At 45.9% G+C, this 19,760-nt stretch overlaps 1 protein-coding gene across 1 annotated transcript in view; it reads left to right on the forward strand.

The window, feature by feature from the left end:
* Positions 1–19,760, forward strand: part of Vwf (von Willebrand factor) — a 140,443-nt gene that overhangs the window by 80,804 nt on the left and 39,879 nt on the right. The window contains exons 23-34 of the mRNA XM_008825438.2: positions 538–678; positions 864–977; positions 2,289–2,445; positions 3,061–3,219; positions 4,123–4,258; positions 6,657–8,035; positions 8,996–9,112; positions 9,205–9,345; positions 9,582–9,725; positions 12,465–12,629; positions 13,545–13,588; positions 13,889–14,066. Of these exons, the coding sequence (XP_008823660.1) occupies positions 538–678; positions 864–977; positions 2,289–2,445; positions 3,061–3,219; positions 4,123–4,258; positions 6,657–8,035; positions 8,996–9,112; positions 9,205–9,345; positions 9,582–9,725; positions 12,465–12,629; positions 13,545–13,588; positions 13,889–14,066 (2,875 nt within the window). The remainder of the gene's footprint in view (positions 1–537; positions 679–863; positions 978–2,288; positions 2,446–3,060; positions 3,220–4,122; positions 4,259–6,656; positions 8,036–8,995; positions 9,113–9,204; positions 9,346–9,581; positions 9,726–12,464; positions 12,630–13,544; positions 13,589–13,888; positions 14,067–19,760) is intronic.

A 19,760-nucleotide genomic window follows, 5' to 3' on the forward strand; every position in this document is an offset into this window, starting at 1 on the left:
GTGTGTGGGAGAGAGAGAGAGAGAGAGAGAGAGAGAGAGAGACAGAGAGAGAGAGAGAGAGAGAGAGAGAGAGAGAGAGAAAATGTGCAGGTGTCTGTGGAAGCCTGCAGCAAAGAAGAACCATCACGTTTTCTCCTTGGCTGTCTGTTTACCTGTGGAACACTGACGCTTGCTCTTCCCTCAGCTCATAGTCTGACTGGGGAAGGTGATGTTTCACAGAGGGACCCCAGAGTCAAGCTGCCTACCTCCCACCTCTGCCCTTGATCATGAAACTTGGACACATTGCCTCTCTCTTTGAAACGGGGTCAGTGAGGAAGCTGAGAAAAAGGCCTTGGAAAAGGCCAAGGGCAAGTCTCTGATGGCCACTCTGGCTCTCCTCTGGTCCCTTTGCCCTGTCCTCCTCCTCTTCCTCCTCTTCTTCCTCTTTTGCTTCTGTCTCTGATGTCTCCTGACTCTTTGGTTATCTGATACCTTCTCCTTACCCTGACCCAGAGAGTATGCCAAGGTTTACCATGTGCATCCCATCCCCTCGCCCAGGAGCAAGTATGTGGCCTGTGCGGGAACTTTGATGGTATCCAGAATAATGACTTGACCAGCAGCAGCCTTCAGGTGGAGGAAGACCCCGTGGACTTTGGGAATTCCTGGAAAGTGAGCTCACAGTGTGCTGACACCAGCAAGGTACATCTGGGGCCATGTGGATGGAGCCTGAGGGGCCTGCTTCCTGGAGGGTCCCCCTGTAGGGGGCATGAGTGGCAGGTAGTGGCAGGGTCAGGGAACGGAGCCTCTTGTACTCTAATGGGCTAAGTACCTCCAGCACGGCTGCCTAATGTCTGGCCCCTCTGTGTACTTTTCCCTGTTCCCAGGTGCCATTGGATGTGTCCCCCGCCACCTGCCATAACAACATCATGAAACAGACAATGGTGGATTCGTCCTGCAGAATCCTCACTAGTGACATCTTCCAGGACTGCAACAAGCTGGTGAGGCCTTGAGGGTGGAGGGAGGCAGAAATGTCAATGGGCTGTGGACACCTAGACTGTGAAAATGTAGTGTGAGCACTAACTACCGCAGAACCTTGAAACAATTCACACGGAGACCCCGCTCCGGCCCTTTCTTGGCTTCTAGGCCTCTGCCTGCATTCGCCTTTTGTCTTTTGTCTTAGGATCTGTTCCCCTTTGTGTTGTCTCCAATGTCAGAGCCAGGGAGTCCCTTTATTATTGCTTGTGTGTCCAGACCTAGTCAGAACCTCCCTAACCATCAACAAACAAGTACAGCAGCAGACAACCCCTTCACGCCCAGTTCTCCTCTCACAGAAACTTTTTCTGGCTTTAATTACAGTGACTTTGGGGGTCTTAGTTTCTTGACTTCGTTTCTTTTTGTCTTTATCTCACACGATTGTGAGGAATCCCTTAAGTTAGTTAAATATGAGTTTTTCTCTACATTTGTGCATGGATACACAGGCATGCATGTGAGCATGGGTGTGTACACACTTAGCCATACGCACACACCTGCTGCTGTGCGACATCATCAACATGGGAGTGATTAGTATCTCAATTCTTTAGCTAGTCAAAGATTTTTAGTTCATGAGTACTCCAAAAGTACTTAGGTCTCCATGGTTTGATGACATCTGAGTGGGAAAAGCGAAGCCAGGGAGAGGACTCAGGGAACTCAGGTTGTTGAAATGTATTGGGAGCAATGGTTCATTGTGTGTGTTCATTTCGTCCTTAACTACTCTGAAAAGCTCAAACTGTGTAGAAGTAGCATGTTTGGGGGACAGAAAAGATAGGATGTGGTCATTGTGCGTGAATACAGCAATAGGTGGACTCTCCTCCCTCCAGATAGACTTGGGTCGGAGCCTAAGGTTGTCTAGCTGGGTCCCACTGTCTGGCTTCATAGCTCTTCAGTGATGCAGCTTGTGTGGGTTCTGATGCATTTCCGCATTCTGTTTGCTGCACTGGGGCAAGGAAGGAGCATGGTCAGCCTGTGTGTGTCTATATAAAAACAACCCCACATTCATGGTTACAGGCAGCTATGGAGGTAGGTAGAAGATGGACAGAGGGACTCTCTTCTGGAAAGTTCTGAAGGTTGCCAGCCCTACTCTATTCAGTGTATCTTGCTGGAATCTAGATCCGAAGTCATGAATTTTGCCTTTTTACCCATTCCTTCTCTGTGATCTGTGACCTACATTTCTTTTATTCTGGAAAGAATCCCCTTATCCTTTGCACTCCAATCATAAGCCAGAGTTCGAGCTCCTGGCTGTAGGCTGAGGCCACCTGAGGTTCCCTTTGCAGGTGGACCCTGAACCATACCTGGACGTCTGCATTTATGACACTTGTTCTTGTGAGTCCATTGGGGACTGCGCCTGCTTCTGTGACACCATTGCTGCCTACGCCCACATGTGTGCCCAGCGTGGCCAGGTGGTAGCCTGGAGGACGCCCACATTGTGCCGTGAGTTCTCAAGTCTCCCTATAAGTACCCAGGCTTGAAGGCCTGTGGGGGCAGGAGAGCACTCTCATGGGTAAGAGGAACAGCTTCAGTGTGCAGACGGACAGACAAGGACTGAAGGGAGTAAGGTGGTGAGGTGAGAGAGGAGGTCACTTTAAGAGTGAGCTGGGACGTGGATCCCGAGGAGGGCTCAGATAGTGACGTGGGTTTATGGAGTGTGAGTGGGGCCATGGATTCAAGACTTTGATATGTGGAGACTTCTGGAAAAATTCTAGAAGGAGAACAGTGGTGGAGAGAAGAAAATGTGTATTTATTTAGATGCGATCACACCTTCCACAATGAGGTCAACTCTCACATTTAGAGACTGCCTTCCTTGAGCACAGAAAACGTCAAGGTTTTGGGTATCAGATATCTAGATCCTTGGTGTTGATGCTTAGAACAAAAATCCAGACGTCTCCATTATTGGTGACTCTGGGAGTCATTAGTTCCTCAGTGTAATCATGGTTTCCTGTCAGTCCCTTGCAGTCAGCAAACTGGTCTTCTTGGGTCTGCTTGGGGCCTTCTCTGTAGCCCTGGTTCATGCTTCCACAGTCACAGATTTTTCCTCTGTCTCCACAGCCCAGAGCTGTGAGGAAAGGAATGTTCGAGAAAATGGCTACGAGTGTGAGTGGCGCTATAACAGCTGTGCACCTGCTTGCCCAGTCACATGCCAGCACCCTGAGCCGCTGGCTTGCCCTGTGAAGTGTGTGGAGGGCTGTCACGCACACTGCCCTCCAGGTGAGGCTTCCCTCTGATTGGGGTGTGTTGGAGGGGTCTTAGGACAGGTGCTCCTACTCTTGCTTTATCTTGGTCTCTCTCTCCATCCTCAGGGATGCCCTCTCTCTCCATCCTCAGCCCTGCCATAGGCCTGTTTCCCTAGATCCCTTCAGCAAAGCCAGGCCAGCTCTGATTTTCGACAAGTAGGGCTCCTCTCAAAACCTACCCACACCCTTTGTTTTTGTAGTACTGGGCATGAAATTCTGGCCCCCTGTGCTCTTCTACCTAGATACACCCCATCCTTTCCTATAAAAGTCTTTTGTGGGTCTATTTATAGGTTTATCATACAGAGTAGTCCCTCCCTCCCTCCCTCCCTTCCTTCCTCTTTCTTTTCTCTCTTTCTCTCATTTTTTCTCTTTTTTGAGAGAGAATCTTGCTATGTACTCCAGGCTGACCTCAAATTCATACTCTTCCTTCCTCAGCCTCCTGAGTTAGAGAAGCACTTTCTGACAGAACTTTCTGAGTTGTGGGAATGTTCTAGAATTCAGTGGTGGCTTGTAGGTTGGAGGAACTGACTTTCTCTTTTCACTGAATTTTGTTTAAGTTTAAACAGCCCTATGGAATTATTGACTGTCATGTTGGACAGCACAGCTCTAAAATTACTGAGTCCACACTTTGGGAGTGGGGCAAACTCCTTGGAGGGAAGATTTCATTTGTCCTAAGGCTTGGGGGACAAGAGGTGTGGTGAAGGAACTCCCTCTCATCTTCTCAGAGGGGAAGTCAAGACACAGAGGGGGAAAGATGCTTCCTTTGTAGGACATGACCATTGGGGAGTGGGCTTCTGGGACAGATCCCTTTAGTAATAGGTGGATCTGTCTTGTGTGAAAGGCAGTCAATTGGCTTCTAATGAGGTATGTTATGCAGGAAAAATCCTGGATGAACTTCTGCAGACCTGTGTGGACCCTCAGGACTGTCCTGTGTGTGAGGTGGCTGGTCGGCGCTTGGCCCCAGGAAAGAAAATTACCTTGAATCCTGATGATGCTGTGCACTGTCAGATTTGGTAAAACAGATTTCCTGGCTGGTTGTCTCCCCTGTGGATACTCAGAGGCTGGGTTCTAGAAAACATCTCACAACTGCAAAGAGCTGAGATGCCAAGCTTAATTAGTTCCTTCCTTCCTTCCTTCCTTCCTTCCTTCCTTCCTTCCTTCCTTCCTTAGTTCATTGTTGGGTTTGTTTCTAGTTTGTTTTTCTTTAGGAGTTGCTGTCCCTATAATCTTTCTAAAGAAGTCCTTATACTTCCTAAGAGTTTTTACTTTTTCTGTGGAAAACAGAGTATGGATTCTGTCTCTCAATATGTAACACATGTACATTTTGGAGGAATATAGTGTAATATCTCAACATACATATGCAGCATGTGTGTTCAGATCAGGGTAATCAGCATTTTTATTTCCTTATTGTGTTTTTATTATTTATTTATTTATTTATTTATTTTCATTTTATGTGTATGAGTGTTTTGCCCTCATGGGTGTAAATGTACCTCATGTTTTCAGTGCTCAAGGACTTCAGAAGGGGGTGTCAGATCCCCTGGAACTGGAGTTACAGATGATTGTTAGCCATCATGTAGGTGCTGGGAACCCAGGTCCTCTGCAAGAGCAGCTAGGGTTTTTAACTGCTGAGCCATCTCTCCAGCCCCCCCTTACCATGCCTTTATGACCGTTATGATAACTGGATGTCATGTCTAGTCCGAGGACAGACATCTATGAAAGGCTTTTATAGAAGGAGAGGATGCAGGGTGGAAAAGGAGATGGAGTTCTTGACTCTGTGGTATGACTGTGACACATATCTGGGGGCTGTGGTCCAGGCCACAGGACGTGGCTTTCAGAACTGAGAGAGAAGACATTTGTTGCTGTCACCCTGAGCTCTCGCTGGAGCCAACTCTGGGAACCTGGCTTTGGGGAGGTGAGGAGCCCTCAGGGTGAGTTCTGGACTCTCTGAAGTCCTGCCCTTAGGTAGGGAACATTTATTAAAATGCTGACATCGTCAGCACCACTCCCTGACACCAGTCAAGCCGAATGGGAACTTAAACTTGAGAGCTTCAACTAGCTGGGGAGGGACTGTGGCCACAGCTGCCAGAGCCAGATCCTGCCGCCACCATCTGTACAAACAAGAGTGAGCACTGCCCAGGGTGAGTTTTCTAACAAATACAGGAAACCAGGATGTATGTCACTCACGCACTGCTAACCAAGGGTTGAGGTAATAAATCATGGGGATTATAAGCAAGTAGGAAAGAACTTCCCAGTAAGACCCTGGCTGCCCGCCCCATGCGCAAACTGAGCCTTGAAGAATGGAATGGGAGAGTTCACTACAGGCTTGGGGTGCTTAGCTCAAAGGGCATTAGAGTTCCAAGCATCCCTTACCTCCTCAGCTGACATGCAGAGAGGGGCAGCTACCACTGCACACGTTGGTATGCACAAGATTTCCAAGATGGGTTGGGGCATACAGGGCTCAGGCCACTGCCTCCTCAGTCTTACTGGCAGGCAGAAGATCAAAGTTTCAGAAAGGAGGAGGCCTAGCCTGTATGGGTCTCTACCACAGGGCATCTAGATTTCCCCTGTGGCCTGGCATACGGTTACTTTCTGGAACATAGGTGAAAGGGTGAAGTGACCAGAAGAGCCTGGACATTTCTCTGTACTATAGGAATTTGTAGGTTGGGCAGTGATCTGACACAGACTTTTGAGTGTCTCGCTGCTGGGCCCAGGGCCAGCCAGCACCTGGCAGATATGAAGTATTCACCATCTGCCTGTGGACAGAACGGATGACTGTCCTCCTAGATCTAACACCTGGAAAGCCTTGCCTACGCCTCCCGTGCTCTTTGTTCTGCTAGCCGAAGTTGGGGTTTTCAACCCTTTATTCATCTTCCCTCTTACTCTAATTTTGTTTCTTTTTCCTCAAGGCCCAACTTATTAAACACGGTTCAACATTCACACAGCTTAAATTCTAATAACCATTTATAATGGTTTCTAATGTAAACCATCCCTATTTAATAGAACATTTACAAGTCTAGTCGGTGCCAGCATTTCAGAATGATATTTGTCCTTGGAGATACTTGTAAGAAGGTTTGGATCATAATTGAATATTAATGTGGCTAGAGGTGTAGATTGGAAAGAAATCAACATTAAATGGCTATGGATGGATTAGAGCAACCGGGATGATTTTTCAGGTTCTAAGATGAATTAAAGTGTTGAGACACCTCTGCTCTGTGTGGGTGTATGTCTATGTGTGTGTGCTGGTGTCTGTGTGACATACTGTCTTGGGACACATGTTAAAGTGACATCTCACTTGAGGTGGGGGCATGCTCCATGGGAATAAGCAGGGAGGCTCTGTGGGAGACCTGTGCAGTGGTCCTGCCTGGCCACAGGCTCTTCCTGAATCTTTGGTTTCTTCCCCTTCTGCCACAGTCACTGTGATGGTGTCCATCTCACCTGCAAAGCCTGCCAGGAACCTGGAGGCCTGCTGGTGCCTCCCACAGATGCCCCGGTCAGCACCACTACGCCATATGTAGAGGACACGCCTGAGCCACCGCTGCACGACTTCTACTGCAGCAAGCTGCTGGATCTGGTCTTCCTGCTGGATGGCTCCTCCAAACTGTCTGAGGCTGAGTTTGAAGTGCTTAAGAGCTTTGTGGTGGGCATGATGGAGAGGCTTCATATCTCTCAGAAGCGCATCCGTGTGGCCGTGGTGGAGTACCACGACGGTTCCCATGCCTACATTGAGCTCAAGGCTCGGAAGAGGCCCTCAGAGCTGCGGCGCATTGCCAGCCAGGTGAAATATGCGGGCAGCCAGGTGGCCTCTACCAGTGAGGTCTTGAAGTACACGTTGTTCCAAATCTTTGGCAAAATTGACCGCCCGGAAGCCTCCCGTATCACGCTGCTCCTGACTGCTAGCCAGGAACCCCCACGGATGGCCCGGAATTTGGTCCGCTATGTCCAGGGCCTGAAGAAGAAGAAGGTCACTGTGATCCCTGTGGGCATTGGGCCACATGCCAACCTCAAGCAGATCCGTCTCATTGAAAAGCAGGCCCCTGAAAACAAAGCCTTCCTGCTTAGTGGGGTGGACGAGCTGGAGCAGCGAAGGGATGAAATTGTCAGCTACCTCTGTGACCTTGCCCCTGAGGCCCCAGCCCCCACCCAACTTCCTCAGGTGGCGCAAATCACTGTGGGTCCAGGGCTTTTTGGAATTTCATCACCAGGACCCAAGAGGAAGTCCATGGTTCTGGATGTGGTGTTTGTGCTGGAGGGGTCAGACAAAGTTGGTGAAGCCAACTTCAATAGGAGCAAGGAATTCCTGGAGAAGGTGATCCAGCGCATGGACGTGGGCCAAGACGGCATCCACATCACGGTGCTGCAGTACTCGTATATGGTGACTGTGGAGTACACCTTCAACGAGGCCCAGTCCAAAGGGGATGTGCTGCAGCAGGTGCGGGAGATCCGTTACCATGGTGGCAACAGGACCAACACAGGGCTGGCTCTGCAGTACCTCTCCGAGCACAGCTTCTCTGCCAGCCAGGGGGACCGGGAAGAGGCACCTAACCTGGTCTACATGGTCACAGGAAACCCTGCCTCTGATGAGATCAGGCGGTTGCCTGGAGACATCCAGGTGGTGCCCATTGGAGTGGGTCCCCATGCTAACATGCAGGAGCTGGAGAGGATCGGCTGGCCCAATGCTCCCATCTTCATCCAAGACTTCGAGACACTCCCCCGAGAGGCTCCTGACCTGGTTTTGCAGAGATGTTGCTCTGAGGAGGGGCTGCAGCTGCCCACCCTCTCTCCGACTCCAGGTATGCCAGCATCCTCTGTGTGATGGCCTTGGAGCTGTGTGCATCTGGAGATGATATAACCCCTGGGTTCTAATACCAGCTTCCTGGCTCTGAGCACATGCTCAAACACCTGCCTCAGCCCATCTGTTTCTTTACCCCCCTGGCAGAGAGCTGCACTGTGATTCTTTTGGGAAAGATGACCGTTTCTTATTGTGTGAGCTTGTAAATTTAAAGGTGACAGGAGTCCTTTGCTAAAATTTAAACAATGCCAAGAATATTTAGTAAAAAATTCAAGTCTTCTTAACCATCTACTTCCATGCCCATCCAAACCCCGTCACTCCTAATGGTCTCCTTCTTCTCTTCCTCTCCTCAAATAGCCTTCCTTGTGTGTGTGTGTGCGTGTGTGTGTGTGTGTGTGTGTATAGATCTTAGATTCTGCATATGATCAAATTTCTTCACATTCATCTTTGTCATTTTTATTTAACATGATGATCTCCAGTTCCATCCATTTTTCTGCAAATGGTGTGACTTCATTCTCCACTGTGTGCAGATACCATGTCTTTTGAAGGACACGGCCTGTTTTCTGGTTATGCTGCTGTTCCATTTATTTTCCCTTATATCATTCAGTTTTAGACCCAAGAACACATAAGCCCATTTTCTTTCCTTTATAATTGCTTTAGTTCATTCACAAATGAGGGGTCTTATTGCGACATTTTCATACATATATATCTTCGTACTTTGTCCCATCCTACCAACCTCCCCTCTCCTCCTGCTGGTCCCCTTCCTACCCACAAATAGCCCCAGTTACTGTTCCTGAGAAAGTGGCAGCTTTTGCATTCATTTACAGGCATTTACACTTACTGTGGATGGAGCTGGAGTCTTTGCAATGGCTCTCAGCCTAGAGAGCTCATGTGTTGAGCGTGGCTGGAGGCCAGTTTCTTGCTGGCACCCGTATACTCACCTTCCTTGTCCTCTTCATAGACTGTAGCCAGCCCCTGGATGTGGTCCTCCTCCTGGATGGCTCATCTGGTTTGCCAGCTTCTTACTTTGATGAGATGAAGAGTTTCGCCAAGGCTTTCATTTCAAAGGCCAACATTGGTGAGTGATATACCTGGAGCCACAAGCAAGGGACAGGCTTTTCCCTGGGCTCCACTTGACTCTAAACATTTCCCCTCTTCCCTTCTTGTCAGGACCTCACCTTACTCAGGTGTCTGTGCTACAGTATGGGAGCATCAATACCATCGATGTACCATGGAACGTGGCCCAGGAGAAAGCCCAGCTACTGAGTCTGGTGGACCTTATGCAGCGGGAGGGTGGCCCCAGCCAAATTGGTAATGTTGGAGCCGTGGACTGGACATGGAACCTGCATTCTGGTCTAGGGTCTTGGCTTAAGTGACTGAGTGGTCTTGTCCAGTAAATTTAAGTTTCTTATTCAGGACAGTGAAGGGCTTGATGCTCTTTAATGTCTCTTCCAGATCCCACCATGTGCTTCCCTGAGTCAGAATTATTCAGCTTTTGAATGATCCAAGGATCTTCCCCCCGTTCTTAGACTGTCCTCCTTCCTCAGGGGATGCGTTGGCCTTTGCGGTGCGCTATATCACTTCCCAAATCCATGGTGCCAGGCCCGGAGCTTCCAAGGCCGTGGTCATCCTTGTCATGGACACCTCCATGGACTCAGTGGATGCAGCAGCTGATGCTGCCAGATCCAACCGTAAGTGTCTGGTGTGCAATCCTGAGACTCTGCTTGGCAGAGCGAATGTGGGTGGGCTTCCTTTTAGATACTCTGGCTGACTTTTGATAGGCTTGACACTCACGTGTGGCCTGGTTTCAAAAGTGTGAAATTGTTTGATCATGATGTTATTTAGAAACCAGGTAACAGCAAATGTGTGTTTTGCATCCTTCCGATGGTGACCTTTGTTGCTTCATATTTTCTTTCATCTGCTCAGGGTTGAGCATATAATACCTCTGTGCCTTTTCCTTTAAAAATAATGATACTGGTTTTTCTCCTAAACCCCATGTCCAAGGCCAGAGTGATTAACTGTGGGTCCTTGCAAACGGTCAGGACTTTCACGCATCTAGAACCCTTTCCTGGTACCAGGCTAATGAGCTTTCAGGGTCTGTGGGGATATTTTGGGCAGGGGAATGGTATGGCGTGACCCAGTCTTTGGGCCCCATGAAAACCTGTGCTTGGAGTGTCAAGAGAATGTGAGGCAGGATGGTGGTACAGTGTTGAGGGAGGTCTGAGAGAGTGAGGTGATACCAAGGCTCCTCATGGTCAGAAGAGAACTGCTTATTTTTCAAACCTTGCCTCCCAAGTCTTTTTCTCTGACATTTTCCTGATATCTTATGCCTGAGTGTTCATGCTATTACCTGAATTTCATTTGAATAACTCAAAATGTTCAAATCCTATTGTATGGTGTTAATTTGTCATCTGTCTGTTTCTGGTACAAACTGGGAGTTCTGTGATGGGCAGAATCTTGTTAATTTTTTAAATATCATCTGTGCATGACGCAAAACGTAGATGACCATTATTATTTGGTAAATGAATAATAAAATCTGTTTTTGTGATCTATTGTTGTAGAGAAAGGGTATCAAAAGGAAAAGGACATTTATGTGGATGGTATGATGAGCTTATAAGAGCTGAGGAAGTGCTAGTAGAAAATGGCTCTAATCACTCCTTTCCCCCTTCTCTTGGCTTCTCCTTCTCCTTCTTGACATAGAGTCTCACTATATAGCCCAGACTGGTCTAGAACTCATTATATAGCTCAGGCTTGCCTGGAACTTGCTATTCTCCAGCCTTAGCCTCATAAGTACTTGGGTTATAGACATGATCCACCATGCCTGGCTTTGGCTCTGATCTTAAGCAAATTGCAAATATCTAGAACTTTTTGGAGAGCTGAATTGAAGAACTTCAGGATGGGTATTTTCTCCCATTAATATTAAGAAGAATTGAAAGGAATATTGCCACCAGAAAAGGGAAGCAAAGCAGTTAAGATCTAGAGAAAATGGACATGATCCAGGGCAAGTCGTTGAATGATTTAAAGCCTTGATTTGCATTTTATCTTCTCATCTTTTTTTTTCTTACAATTTTGGGCATTGAGCCCAGGGCCTTGTACATGTTAGGAAAGCACTGTACCACTGATCTATGTCCTTAGCCCCAATTTCTCCTCTTACACTCATCCTCTTTGGTGATCTCATTCAGTATCATGGGTCTAAATACATTTATGGACCATTGACTCTGAAGTTCCCATCTCTAGCTGAGACGTTTCACCGCAGCTCAGATTAGATCTTATAATAGGCAATTTGTTACCAACTAAACTGAGTTTCAATAAAATTTCCTTCTTTTTAATATAATTTATTATTTATATTTTTTGTGTATGAGTGTATTGCCTGCATGTATGTAAGTCCATCTATGTCATGCATTGCCTGTGGAGGTCAGAAGAGGGCATCAGATTTCCCTGGAAATGGAGTTACTGACTGTTGTTAGCTACCATGTGGGTGCTGGGAATCGAACCTGTGTCCTCTGCAAAAGCAGTCAGTGCTCTTAACTACTGAGTCATCTCTCCAGCCCCCAAATTTCCTTTTTTTGGGTAGTCTTTTTCACCCATCAAAATTGCTTAGGTTAGACATCTCAGCCCCTGAGTCCTCTTTTTCTCTCATGTCCAACCCATCAAATGTATCGGGAATCACACTACTGCAAGACACATCCACACTGTGGCCCCATTTGTACCCCACCATCACATACCTGAGAGACTGCAATAGCTTTCTCACTGGGGCCCAGGCTCCTGCTCTTCCAGCTCTTCCTCCACCCAGCAGCTGTGCAGATCAGCTCCCTCTGCTCCCCTACAGTCTTGGCTTTTTGTCCCTTCAGAGAAGACATCCAGGCCGTGCTGTGGCAGAGGAAGCTTTGCACATTCCCAGCTCCACTCTTTCTCTTTCTTGCCCATCTTTGTGCCCTCCTGCCTCTGCTAGGGGCCTTTATACTCAGTGCTTTTATGCTTGGGACATTTCTTCCCCAGTGGTCTTCTTGGGTCCGTCCATCCTTATTTCCGGTCTCTCTTCAAGGGCCATCTTTTCATTAAATGCATGTTCCTACTCCTCCCCCAGACATTTCTGTCCTCCTCATCCCATAGTTTCCCCAAGCAGCTATCCACATCTGAAAATGTTATGAATTTTCCATTTTCTGTGCTTGTTATCCATCTTTCCCTAGTGTAAGCTCCAGGAGGAGAAGAGACAGGGACTCAGTCTTCTGGCCATGCTCCCATTGCTCAGAATGGTGCCTGGCACTCTGCGTCAGCTCCTTCTATTTGCTTCCTCAGTGAACGTCCGCCTTACAGGGTTGCTGTACGTGGCCAGTCTGGAAAGCATGAGGCTCTGAAAGGTGTTAGGCATGGTATGTATTTTGGGCCCACCTGACCACAGGCCCTGTCTCCTTCCTTTATTAATTTAGGAGTGGTGGTATTCCCCATTGGGATTGGGGATCGCTATGATGAAGCCCAGCTGAGGGTCTTGGCGGGTCCACAGACCACTTCCAACATGGTAAAGCTCCAGAGAGTTGAAGACCTCCCCACCATGCTCGCCCTGGGAAATTCCTTTTTCCACAAACTATGCACTGGTGAGTCTTCTATTACCTCTCTCTAGCCCTTCAAACAATGACAACATCCACAACAACCAAACCAGAAAAGCTTTAAAAACAAAAACACCATTTTAAAGACGCAAGGATGTCTATGTATGATATTTAGTTTAAGATCAAGATTATCTTATGGACAATCTGTTATTTCTCACTGACCTTTAAATTTGTGTCTGTGGAAGGTGTATACTACAATGTCCGGGGACCACTGCAAAGTTTACTGTGTATAATTCTCTGTTCACGTTAACTGTCTATCTGACTTACTAAGCAGAGAAAGCCATGGCTCGTTTGTGCAGAGGGACCTTGGACAAAAGAATTGGTTGGGGGCCATAAGCAGGGAACCCTGGCATCCTACAGATTATGATCATTCACTCTCAGTTTGAGTATAAAGGGCTTTAGAAATACAACATCAAATCTAATATTGGAGGACCATAAATGAAGCTTATTTTAGGTTAGAATTAAAAAGATACATTTATTTTTCTTATCTGGCTTTATATACTTTGTTAATGTAATTAGTTTTAAGTTAAAACCTTCTTCAGAGTTACTGACCTTTCCTGATAGATGGTAACAATCTTGGTATCAATCTTTAAGCAGTTCTTTTTCAAGTTTTCTGGATCTTGTTTCATACCTCAACACCCAATCCTGACAGATATAAAAGGCGATAATGACTGTATGACTGTGGAAGTTACTGTTATGTATTGTTATCTTAACTATTAATTAATATAAAGTATGTCTGCAGGACTGCAGGATGGTCACCTCTTACTTAGACTTGTGTCTGTCCTCTTGTCCCTCTGTAAAGCCCACTCAGATCCTTTTTAGAGTCTGACTAACAGACATTGGGAATGGTTTAGAATGCCTGGTGATACGTGGTGACTAGAATCTTCTTTGTGTCTGTTTCAGGGTTTGCTAAAATTTGTGTGGACGAGGATGGGAATAAGAAGAGGGTGAGTCCCTTTCTGTTGACTTGTGAAGAAAATTCAGAAATATGTGTTTGGGACACTTGTTCTCACTGACTAATTTTACCTCTTTTGGTCTTAGTCACTGCTTGCTATTAGCTTGTTTTGGGGATCCTTCTGTAAATCTTGTGACATCTCATGCCTCATGTATAGCCAGCCCCCTTGATGCCAAGGCTGCTGTCCAGTTCTAACCCACGTCCTCAGAGGTGGGCAGTTGTGTGATAGGTGAACTTAGTGCTTGTGTGCCTCATCGTACTCCTTTTCCAAATCATTTTTTTCCTTCTGCAGCCTGGGGATGTCTGGACTTTGCCAGATCAGTGCCACACAGTGACCTGCCTGCCAGATGGACAGACCTTGCTGCAGAGTCACCGAGTCAACTGTGACCAGGGGCTCCGGCCTTCATGCCCCAACAGCCAGTCCCCTATTCGGGTAGAGGAGACCTGTGGCTGCCGGTGGACCTGTCCCTGTGAGTCCTTCACTTCCCTAGCCTGGGTAGTTGAGGATCAAGGTTTTAACTCCTGTGTAGAAACCAGACTGAAAGCGAATAGGTAGAAGTACCCATCCCTCCCCACTGCATCACCATCCTGCCTTCATGCGCTTTTCCTCCCATGGTCTCTGGATGTGTTTTCACCCAGCCTCAGAAATCCCTGCTCTGTGCCTTTGGGAGTCACTTACTTCCCTAGATAAAGCATAACCCAAAGGAAGCATTGCTTTTCTGAAATCTGTGTTCATCCTGGCCATTGGATGCCAACCCTTAGGAATCTGTGTCTGTAAATCCCTGTTGGGGTGTGCCAGGGGAAGTAAAGCAGTGTGAGAGGTGAGGTATCTCTAGAGAACACCCTTCACGTCTATTTCTGTGTGGGGCTGAGTGCCACGGTACACAATCAAGTGACTTGCTATAAGAGTTGGACATAGGTCCGTCTCCTGTAAGTCTGTGGTGAGTGTTCATCTGGGAAGGGGCAGCTCTGTGCCTCACTGTTGGGAGAATGGTTCTGGGATGATCTCAATTGTGGGGAGCTTGTGCTCTTATGGGAAACAGACATAATTGTGGGATACCATCAGAACAGCTTCATATCTCACTGGCCCTTTAGAATTTATTGGCTGGGATAAATGTCCCTGCTGGCCTAGATAAAAACTATCCCAAACCTCATGCTATTTCTGTTTATTCATAAAGAATTGGATGGTCACTTTTCGGTCATCAGACAGTCTCTGTTGATAACTAGATGGTTGTTACTGTGCAGTAATTGAAACATTGAGCTCGCTTAGAGTTAAAATACCTGTGCAGATAGTTCTGCGGCCTGCCTTTGAGAAAAGAGTGTGGACTGTTTGTCTCACAGCTTGAAGCATGCAGAAGGGGTGGATAGGGTGAGATGGTCCTGCATGGCTGGTTGCTGTATGGGGCTCTGCACACTCTGGCCTTGCAGATATTGACAGCAGCCTCTCTCCTGCCAGCCCTCTTGAGGCTTTCCCAAGCCCTGCACTGGACTTCTCCAGTACTTGATTCTGGTTTCAGTAGGTGGGTTAAGCTCATATTCATTGTTTCCACAGTGTGTTTTATTTCACTCTGTTGTCATTTGAAAAAGGCAATTTTTGTTGTTATATCTGACTTTGGCTCTTCCTGTTTGGGTTTTGTATTCTTTGCCTTTTATTCTTAAATATTTCTTTGTTGGTGTTTAAGAAGGTTTATATTTGTCTCCTGTTATCACCTTATATTAACCCCTTTAAAATGTTCTCAGTTCATTTTTCTTACTTACTAATTGGCTGATTGGATTATCAATTTCTAGGAATGCCTTAGACCTCTCTGTTGCCTGCACAGCACTGGGGTGACTCTATTTTCTTTATCTTTCCCTCCACTTTCCAAGTACATGACTTCTACTTGGCCACAGTACACATATTTGTATATTAGTCTTCCACTATTCTTTTCTTTCAGCTTTAGATCTGTGATTATCTAAATAAAAATGCTTACTTTGGGGGCTGGAGAGATGGCTCAGCGGTTAAGAGCACTGGCTGCTCTTGCAGAGGACCTGGGTTCAGTTCCCAGTACCCACATAGCAGTTAACAACCATTCATAACTCCAGTTCTAGAGGAGCCAATGCCCTCTCCTGGCCACTCTGGGCATTGCATGCCTGGGTGCAGTTACATACATGTAGGCAGCATACGCACATAAAGTTAAAAAAAAAAGTAAAAAATAAAAATAAAACAACTCACTTTAGCTGTTTCAATAGCATTTTCTAGTCAGCTCTGGATCAGAGGAATCTTGTCTACTAGAAGTTTTCTCAAGAAGGGCTCGTGGGTCCAGAGTCCCATTGTTCTCCCACACCCAAAGCTGCTTTCCTGTAGCTTGGGCGCTAATGGAGTGCCTCAGCTGCCTGTAAAATTCTTGATTACCTCACTATTTCTGGAAAATGCTGCTCCATTGTTGCTTGGCTTTGCACACTGCTTTGGAATTTGGGTACTAATCTAATTCTCCTACGAACTACTTGATATTTTTACCTGGATGTCTGGGGAATCTTCTTTATCTTTGAAGTTGAACAGCTTTATTGTAGGAAACAACAGCTCTGGGTTCATTTTTCCAGACGTTTGTCACACGCTTTCAATATACAGATTTGGTTCTCTGTTGGTTTTCAGAATCTTCTCATGAGTCATGTCTAGTCTTCACGTGGTCTTTTCTAATTCCTGTTCAAGGATTCCACATCTCACCCGCAACATTTCACGTTTTCTTTACTTTCTTTCTAACTTCTTGCTTCTTTACCTTACCTTTGTTTTCTGGGGTGACCCCTTGTGTACGTCAATGCTTTCCTTTATGTTCTCATATCGGTCTGTTCTCCCTTGGGTCATTATAATGGGTTCTTCATTTCTGACCTCATTTTAGCCTTTTCTCTCATTTTTTCCCTCATGAGTACAATCTATGCTATTATAATTTATTCCAGTTTTGTCCATTTTTAAAAATATTTATTTTAGTGTGTGTATGTGCACATATGTACATACGAGTATTATACTGCACATGTGGAAGTCAAGGGTAACCTGCTGGACTTGATATTCTTCTTCCACCAAGGAAGGGGTCCTGGGGACTGAACTCAGGTTGTCAGGCTTGGCAGCAAGCATCTTTACCCACTGAGCCATCTCTCTGGCTCCATTTCTTTTCTTAGTTTTTGAAATTCTTATTCAAGATAGTCTTCATTTTTGTAAATTTTTTGAGTATAAATTAGGTTAAATATTGTCTTATTGTTTTCTCCTGTGTCATTTTGGGGGGGGGTAGAATTTCCATTTTGTGAGGAAATTGATTCTCACTTTCTGATTTTAAAAGTTTTTCTTATGGACTCATAAAACTTTTTTTCTTCATTGTGTGGGTCAGGGTTTTATGAGGTTTCCCATTCAATGACTCTCTTTTTCTCCAGTGTGGAAAAGTCATTTCCTTTGTGATTTGTGCAGAATTTTATGTCTTCTGGTGTTTTAGCTCTTTTAAAAGTGCCTTTCTAGGCCCCAAATTTCCCTGCTTGCTTCTTTTTATGTGTCACCACTCAATTGCCGAACGCCTTTCCATTTCCCACCCTTGCTTTTGGTGCTGGAGATGCAACCTAGGGCCTTCCACGTGCTAGGCAGGCACGCCACCACTGAGCTACAGCCCCAGCTCTTAAAGCCTCTTTCTATGTTTACATTTTCAGTTTATTTCAGTAGCTGGTATCCATCATATTTTGACACTCAGCCTAAGTTTTAGCATAGTATTCTGTTTCTGACATTTTTCTTGCTCTGTAGAAAGATAATGAGTGGAAATATGTGAAGAGGAGAGAGGTGAGAAGATAGGGATTTTAGAATACATTTATGAGTGGTATATTTTTGATAATATTTTGTAGCTCTGTGATAGCATTTTATCATAAAACTCCTAATTTTTCAGCTGGTTTGGTTCATCTTTTCCTGTGTCTTGAACATTGAGGTTTGGTAATCTGCCTGACTCATTAAAACTGGGAGATGGGGTACAGAGTGATGGTTTGTTGAGAGATAAACACTAGTATTCTGAAAATGGAGCCAACTCAAATTCTTTTATTTATTACTTTTATTTTATGTGTATGAGCATATTGCCTGCATGTGTGTAAGTACACCCATGTTGTGCAGTGCCCAAGGAGGCCAGAAGAGGGCATTGGATCCCATGGAACTAGAGTTACAGATGGTTATAAGGTGCTCTGTGGGTGCTGGGGGCCAAACCACAGTCCTCTGCAAGAGCAGCTAGTGCTCTTATCCACTGAGCCATCTCTCCAGCCCCCAAAACTCAAATTCTAATATACCTGCAACAGAGAAGTTTTATGACTAAAAACTATTAAATTTTGAAATTAGCTTATTCATAAAATTTTCAGGTTTATTTATCAAACATGAGAGCTCACCTCTTGCATGGTTAGGCTGGCATTTAGTCTAGACTGCAACCAACTCTCACAATAATCCTAAAAGGCAGTGATTGCAATCCTATTATGCAGAAGAGCTAGGTGAAGGTCACAGAAGTTGAAAAATATATCCAAGTCTCAGTCTAAGCAAGTGACAAATCACACTTCAATTCTGAGCTTCTCTGGCTTTAAAGGATCACTTCACACAGTTGATGCGATGGTGGACAGAGTCATTCTGGTTAACTTGCTGAGTGTGAACTAAAACCATTTCTTTGCCTCATGATTTATTACATTCTCATGGTAATTGAGGCTGTCTTCTCAACCAGACACTATTAACAGTTGAAGTATTAGGGATTGTATTATTCAGCTTTCCAGTGCTATGACAAAATACTTGATAAGACAAACAAAAAGAGAAAAAGGTTTATTTTGGCTCACAAATTTGGAGGTTTTAGTCCATGATCAGTTGACTCCATTGATTTTGGGACTGTGATGAGGTAGCACATTATGGTAGGAGCATGTGACAGATCCTTGGGGTGGCCAGGAGAGAGGAAGGGCTGCTGTTCTATATCCCCTTTAAGGGTGCACCCTGGATGATCTGACTTCCTTCTTGTCTTAATTGCTTTCTGCTGCTGTGATAAAAACACTGACAAAACAACTTGAGGGGGAAAGGGTTTATTTGGCTCACAAGCACAGTTCCTCATGAAGGGACGCCAGGGCAGGAACGCAAGGGCAGGAACCTGGAGCACAGACCATGGAGGTACACTGCTTACTGGCTTGCTCCTCTGGGCCATGCTCAGCCTGCAGTCTTACACAATACAGGACACCTGCCAGGGATGACACTGGTCACCACTCAACAGTCAACAAACTGCCCCACAGACATGTCCATAAAACCAATCCCATAGCGCTAATTCCCCAATTGAGGTTCTCTCTTCTCAGGTGTGTCAAGTTGACAACTAAAGCCATCCAGCACACATCTATTAAGCCCACCTCTTAAAGGCTCTTCCACTTCCCAATAATACTTACACAAGCTGGTAGCCAAACCTTTAGGAGACATTTATGCAAAGCATTGCAGGGCACACTCGTGACATGGTTGGATGCCACTGTCCTACTGGCTTAGCTCCACTTAGCCAGTAGGACAGTGGCATTCAGTCCTGCTACTTGGAAATTACTAAATGCTCAAGGAAGGACTTAGGGGAGTTTGAGCAGAAGGACTTCTGTGGGGACTACTCAGCTCTGAGAATCAGTGCAGTGGCATGCTGTGCTTCCAGTCACCCATGCAGTGGAGGTGTCCCTGGCCTGGCTGTGAGTTAGTGGCATTAGTGGGGTTCCACTCAGCCTGCCTCTCACTTCTTGGTTTTTATTCACATACCACTGAGGATGAGCCATTATTTGTCTGGAACTTCATTCAGGTCCAAGATTCAATTTCAAATAACTGATGGCACTGGTTTCTTCAAAGTGGGGATTTTTACTGACTCATCTTATGCATATATGAAACTATTAGCATTCACAGATGGTGTTTTAATAAGGAACCTGGAGAATTTGCCGATTATATGAGTGAATGGAGGTCCAACAAAGGAACTCTGAGACCCGACCATTTATTTTGGCTCTGGAAATATTTCTTTTGTATAAACTCTTAAGGGATAAGTTGCTGTGGCCACTGGTCCTGTTAGCCACCTGGCAGCTGAAGAGACGCATGTGTCTTTAGGTGGATTTTCTTCCCAGTGAGATCATGAGCTCATAACTTGCTTAACTCCTCATGATTTTAGCACGTCATAACACTCCTG

The sequence above is a fragment of the Nannospalax galili genome, unplaced genomic scaffold, assembly GCF_000622305.1.
Source record: "Nannospalax galili isolate Female #2095 unplaced genomic scaffold, S.galili_v1.0 scaffold589, whole genome shotgun sequence".
In the NCBI taxonomy this organism is placed as follows: domain Eukaryota; kingdom Metazoa; phylum Chordata; class Mammalia; order Rodentia; family Spalacidae; genus Nannospalax; species Nannospalax galili.